Genomic DNA, 5,796 nt, shown 5'->3' on the forward strand with positions numbered 1-5,796 from the left:
CCCCCTCACCCTACCTATCCCGCCTCCCTTTCGTTTCTTCCAGAAATGGCAACATCAGTCCCGACCTTCTGCTCTGACGGGGAGCTGGCCGCCCTGACGGCCCTCTTCAAGAACGCGACCACCGCGGCGTCGTTCTGCGAGCGCCTCGCCGTCGCCGGCACCGCAGATGGTGCGCGGCGTTCCCCGGTCGCGCACGCGGTGCCGATCTCCTCACGTACCCCCCTCCCCCCATCACCCCTCAGCACAGCTTTCCTCCCGGTCTTGCTGCACCCGCACACTTGCGGGCCCTCCCCTCCTGGTTCCACGCCATCCGCTCTTTCGTCTCCCCTTGACCCCCGCCGCCTTCCCCAACGCCTGCGGCATCGGCCCCCTCATCCCGCAACACACCTTCGGCCGCCCTCCCCCCTCCACTGCAGGCTCTGTCAGCCTCGCGACCAACCTGGCCGCCGTGAACGAGGGCGTCAACACCTTCTTCCTCACCTTTGCCGGCGCCCTCGTCTTCATCATGCACGCCGGCTTCGCCATGCTCTGCGCCGGCGCCATCCGCAGCAAGAACACAATGAACATCCTGCTGCAGACGGTGCTGGACGCGGCGGTCAGCGGCATCTGCTGGTACATCTGCGGGTGGGTCGCGCCGCCCGCGCGGGGGGGGGGGGTGTGGGTTGTTGCCGCTGACACAGCCGCTCCCATGGCATTTTGCGACAGGCGCTGCGGTTGGGGCTGCCGGCTCGGTGGGGCGCTACAACCCAAGGGGATGTCATTCGATGGTTCCTGCGAGTCATGTTTGTGTGTGGTGGGGGAGCGTTTCTGCAGAGCGGGTCTCTACGCCTGCCTCACCACACATGCACATAAGAGCACGCACACACGCTCACACGAGTTTTCCCTTGCTTCCCCTTGCCTCCGCCCTCTCCTCAGTTGGGCGTTTGCCTACGGTGACGTCGGCCGCGGCAACCCCTTCATCGGCGACTGGACCTTCGCCCTCGTCGACTGGTGCGCACCTGGTCGCTGCCCCTCCGCTTGGGGGGCCCCTCGGTCCCCCCTCCCTCCCGACCGCCACGCCCAGCGGCATCCCCTTGAACTGCCCGCTCCGCAGCTGCCCGCAACCGCGCGCGCGCCTCGCGGTTCCCTGCGGGCGCGTTGAGCCCCGTTCGCCTCAGCCATCAACGGCCGCGAACCACAGCAACGACGAGCCCCAGCCCGCCCATGTCCCTGACATAGCAACCACATGCACATCTACACCGCAGGTACTCCAACGGCAACCCCTCCGGCGGCAAGGGCCGCTGGTCCGAGTGGTTCTTCCAGTGGGCGTTCGCCGCCACTGCCGCCACCATCCCCGCCGGCGCCGTCGCCGAGCGCTTCAACTTTAACGCGTACTTTGCCTACACTATCCTCATCAGCGCCTGGGTGTACCCTGTGGTGGTCCACTGGGTGTGGGCGCCCAGGGGCTGGCTCTCGGCGTTCAACACGACCGCCCCCCTCGCCGGCTCCGGCATGATCGACTTTGCCGGTGAGCGGCGGCCGGCTGGTCCCAAGCCGCTCGCTTGCTAATCCTCCACGGCTCCCCGGCGAGAGCGGCCAGTAGGAGGTTTCGCGGGCGCTCCACGGCGCGCCCCTTGCATTCACGGCCTGGTGGCGCCGCGCTGCGCCCCCTCCCCCTGAAAACACATCAATCCCGCCCCCCTCCCCCGACCCAGGCTCTGCCGTCGTGCACATGGTGGGCGGCCTGACCGGCCTCATGGGTTGCATCCTGGTCGGCCCCCGCCTCGGCCGCTTCGACTCCAACGGCCAGCCCGTCGACATGCCCGGCCACTCTGCCACCCTCGTCGTGCTCGGTGAGCCACTAAGTCCCCCCTCGAAACGCCGACCCCTCCGCAACCCCCCAATTCCCCGGGCGCCCTCCGCCGCTGCGCACGCAGCAGCCGGGAATCCCGCTCCCCCTGGGTGGCGAGCACGGCCAGTCCCAAGTGTTGACGCCCCGCCCCTCCACCTTCCGCGTCCAATCCCAGGCACGGTCCTGCTCTGGTTCGGCTGGTACGGCTTCAACCCCGGGTCCACCCTCAACATTGTGGCCACCACCGCTGCCTCCTCCGAGAACCTGTACCTCACCTCTGGCCGCGCCGCCGTCACCACCACCCTCTCCGGCTCCGCCGCCGCCGTCGTGGCGCTGCTCTCCGGCCTCGTCCGCACCGGCTCGTGGGATCTCATCTCGGTCTGCAACGGCGCGCTCGTCGGCTTTGTGTCGATCACCGCCGGCTGCGCCGTGCTGGAGCCGTGGGCGGCCCTCATCGCCGGCGGCGTCGGCGCGCTCATCTTCGACGCGACCTGCTGGCTGTGGCTCAAGCTGCGCATCGACGACCCGCTCAGCGCGTCGCCGATGCACGGCGTGTGCGGCGCGTGGGGCGTGCTGGTCACCGGGTTCCTGGCTGCGCCCCACTACGTGGCCCAGGCCTACCTGAACGGCAAGTACGGCGCGTTCTACCCCGGCGGCGGCGGCAACCTGTTGGGCTGCCAGGTGGTTGGCATCTTGGTGGTCGGCGCCTGGACCTGCTTCTGGTCGGGTGAGTGGCGAGGAGCCATGAAGTTTCTTGGCTGAACTTGATGCCGAAACAGGGGGGTGCTCAAGTCATCGGCTGTTTTCAAGGTCCCGATTGGGTGACTTTGAGCCTTGGTCGCGCCGTCTGGCGGCGTAGCGCCCGCCCCCCTCTGGGCCCTGGGCCTTCTCACCCTCACCCTCACTCTCACCCCACCAACATCCCAAACCCCCAGGCCTCCTGTTCTTCGTCCTCAAGATCTTCAACAAGATCAGGATCAGCCCCGAGGAGGAGCAGGCCGGTCTCGACGTGTCCAAGCACGGCGGCAGCGCCTACAACCACGACCACGGCCTCGGCAAGGGCGTCAAGCCCGGGATCTAGATCTCGGATCTCCAGATCTCCACCGAAACCGACCCTGCGACTTCCAGGCAACCAACCGACCGACGCCGCCACGGCGGCAGACCAACCAACCGAGGGAACCGCCGCCGCGGGGGTGCGGGCGCGGGGCTAGCGGGCCGAGAGGCAGCAGGCTAGGACCCACGCCGGGGCTGCGCCCGTGGCGTGGGCGCGGGCGGCGGGGGAATCGGTAGTCAAGTACCAGGGCCTGCGCCGGGGCGCACACGCCATGCGTGCTGGGCCGCGGCCGGCTGGCCCCGGACTGAAGTTTGGAATTGCTGGAATCGCTGACTCAGCCACGCACTACAACAGCCGCACGGCGCCTGGCGCGCGTTGAGGAGGGCTGCGGCCGCTTGACCGTCCGCAAGTGCCCCGGCCTCTGCACGCAGCCGCGCCGCCGCCGCTCACCCACCATTGACTGTCTCTGTTGCTGCCTCTGCCTCTCGGTTCCGCGACGGGGTAAGGGGCGCCCAGCTGTGCGGGGCCCGGTAGCTGTGCGGCCTGGCTGGCCGGTCGCGGTGCTAGGCGCGCCCCGTGGCGCGGCCGTCTACCCGTCTGCGGCGGCTGTGCACGCGCCCGCCGCCGCGCCCCCTGGCAGCCCCGCCCCTCGCCCGCGTCTCTCTGCTGTTGACTTGGCTCGTAGGGCGGCCGCCGGCTGCCATCAGCTGAAACCCTTTCTTGCTTCATGCGTGCATGAGCACCTCGCACGCACGTCCACGTGCGCCGTGCTGGACTGTGATTGCCACGCACCAAGCGCGCCGACGCCATCTGAATCAGGCGCAACTTTTCGCGCGGCGCGAATCGATGCGTTGCAGCCGCGCACTCGCAGGCGCGCCTTATCTCTACCGCTGACTTTGCGCCGCGCCGCCTTAACTTTTCGCCACACGCGACGGCGGTGTCGCCCCGCCTGGCCCCTGCGGCTATGGCCTGTGCATCCAAAACTGCGATTTGGGGGTTGAGAGACACACAACACTGCTTGTAAGGACTAACGTTTGCACAAGGAGAATCGACAGAATTCGGCATCCAGGCTGCGAATCATGGTTGTTGGAGGGCAGGCAGCAGCGCAATGGCATGGTGATTGGTGGCAGGAACAATGGCAGCTGTTGTGCTACAGCACACTGCTGTATGGGTTGCAGCAGCAGCCCAACGCTTTGAGGCGACATGGAAGGCGGGATGCGACCAGGCGCGGAACGTCTGAGCATCAGTCGATCAAATTCTGAACAGGCTTCGAAGCGTACAACAGACACGGCTTCCGCCATTGGCCACGATTGGCTGACGGGGACAGTAAGATGGGTGTGACTGACTCACTGATGCGTTGCACACAGCTGTACTGAAATGCGTGGGGCCGCGCTTGCACACATGCACACATGCGCACGTGCGCGCGCGCGCGCGCACACACACACACACACACACACACACACACACATGCACGCGCGCACATGTGAGTGCGAATGTAGCAGGAGGCAGCAGAATGGACACGCGATTTGTCTGTCTGAGTCGCTGGCCGCGTCCCCCGTCAGCCAGCAGGACGTGATGGAGGTCTGCCAACGGTTTGGTCCCCCTGGCTCCCCAGGCAGGCCCGTCTGGACGGCCGTGACTGTCCCGTCCCTAGCAAGAAACTGCTCCACCACGCGTGCGATCTCGCCGCGCCCCACTTCTAACAACACGAGCCTTGCTGCAAATCCAGACGCGCGCTCCTAACACCCCCTTTCGCATTCTCAGCCACCGCGGGCCCATGTGAACGGCCCTTTGGGGGCCTTCGACGTAATTCGTTTACTGCCAAAGCAAGTTGGGGTTCAGCCGTTTCAACCATGCAAAGCGCGGCAGCAAGTGGCGGGCACCCACGGGCCCGGCTCCCGCAAGCCGCGTTCGTTTCAACCTGCGACAGATGTTCTTCAAAAAATGGGATCGGGTCCGACAAGTCCTTTGGTGCTGTGTGAGCGCGCTCTTCAAAATGTGTGCGGCCGGCCGGCCGCGCGACTGCCAACGGGCGCGTGCCGGCCGACGTGCTGTGCATGCAATGCAAAGCGAAGCACGCTGCTGCTGCGCTGGGGGGGCCAAAATGGCGCTGCCGCCCCGCCTGCGGGCTCGAAAGGCGGCCGGCGCTCGGCGCCCAGAAAAGGATGCTGGGGTCGGCGGGGTGGCCGAGCCGCCCGCCGCGGTGGCGCATACGACATGCGAGGGTTTGTGGTAGTAGCATGGCAGGGATTGCTTTCCCCGCACGCCTGGCAGCCGGCCGCGGCGCATGTACAGAGGCGCCTGCTGAGGAAGACAAGGGCTGGCAGCGCGGTTCGAAGGCACAAGCGTGTTCTCTTAGATCCAGCCACGGGCGCCCCTCGCGGCCGGCGCGACGGCGCGCGGCCGGCCGCCCCCGCCGCGATGCCCGCCCGGCCCTCCTGCTGCGGCGTCGGAATCCGCAGGGCTGCTTCAGGGGGGCCCACAGCTGCGCGCAGGCCTGCGTCGATCGCAAGGCCATTCCGATCGCCAAACCCCATCCATCGGCCGCGGCCGCCGCCCGCCCCTCAAAAATGGGCGCCGCGGCCTGCGCCTGCGGCGCCGACGGCGCCGGCGGCCGATCAGGCGGCCGCCACCGTCCTCGCGGGCGCCGCGGCGGGCGCGGGCGGCGGCGAGGTCAGGCCCGCGTTGTCCAGGCGCGTGAGGACGTCTGCCACGACGTCGGCCGGCCACGCTGTTGTGATGGGGCGCTTGTCGCCGCGGAACGTCATGTCCACCGAGAAAGAGCCCTGCGGGGGCGGCCGGGTCGCCGGATCATCGGGTTTCCCGAGGTTGGCGGCGGGGGGTGGTATCGGCAGGGTGCGGCGGGCGGGTGGACGCCGGGCGGGCGGCGCGGCAGGCGGGGGGTTGGGAG

At 68.2% G+C, this 5,796-nt stretch overlaps 2 protein-coding genes across 2 annotated transcripts; one reads left to right on the forward strand and one right to left on the reverse strand.

Moving 5' to 3' along the window:
- Positions 1 to 45: 45 nt before the first annotated feature.
- On the forward strand, positions 46 to 2,912 carry MNEG_9326 (Ammonium transporter 1 member 3; the record flags this gene model as incomplete). Its single annotated transcript, XM_014042203.1, has 7 exons — positions 46 to 169; positions 417 to 624; positions 916 to 990; positions 1,245 to 1,507; positions 1,695 to 1,832; positions 2,007 to 2,558; positions 2,767 to 2,912. The coding sequence occupies 7 exons, from the start codon at positions 46 to 48 to the stop codon at positions 2,910 to 2,912; spliced, it is 1,506 nt and encodes a 501-aa protein (XP_013897657.1).
- A 2,591-nt stretch (positions 2,913 to 5,503) lies between these two features.
- On the reverse strand, positions 5,504 to 5,671 carry MNEG_9327 (hypothetical protein; the record flags this gene model as incomplete). Its single annotated transcript, XM_014042204.1, has 1 exon — positions 5,504 to 5,671. A coding segment is annotated over one exon (168 nt), but the record flags the coding sequence as incomplete, so codon positions are not given.
- Between the last annotated feature and the right edge of the window lie 125 nt (positions 5,672 to 5,796).

This window comes from Monoraphidium neglectum (genome assembly GCF_000611645.1).
Source record: "Monoraphidium neglectum strain SAG 48.87 unplaced genomic scaffold scaffold01897, whole genome shotgun sequence".
NCBI lineage: Eukaryota > Viridiplantae > Chlorophyta > Chlorophyceae > Sphaeropleales > Selenastraceae > Monoraphidium > Monoraphidium neglectum.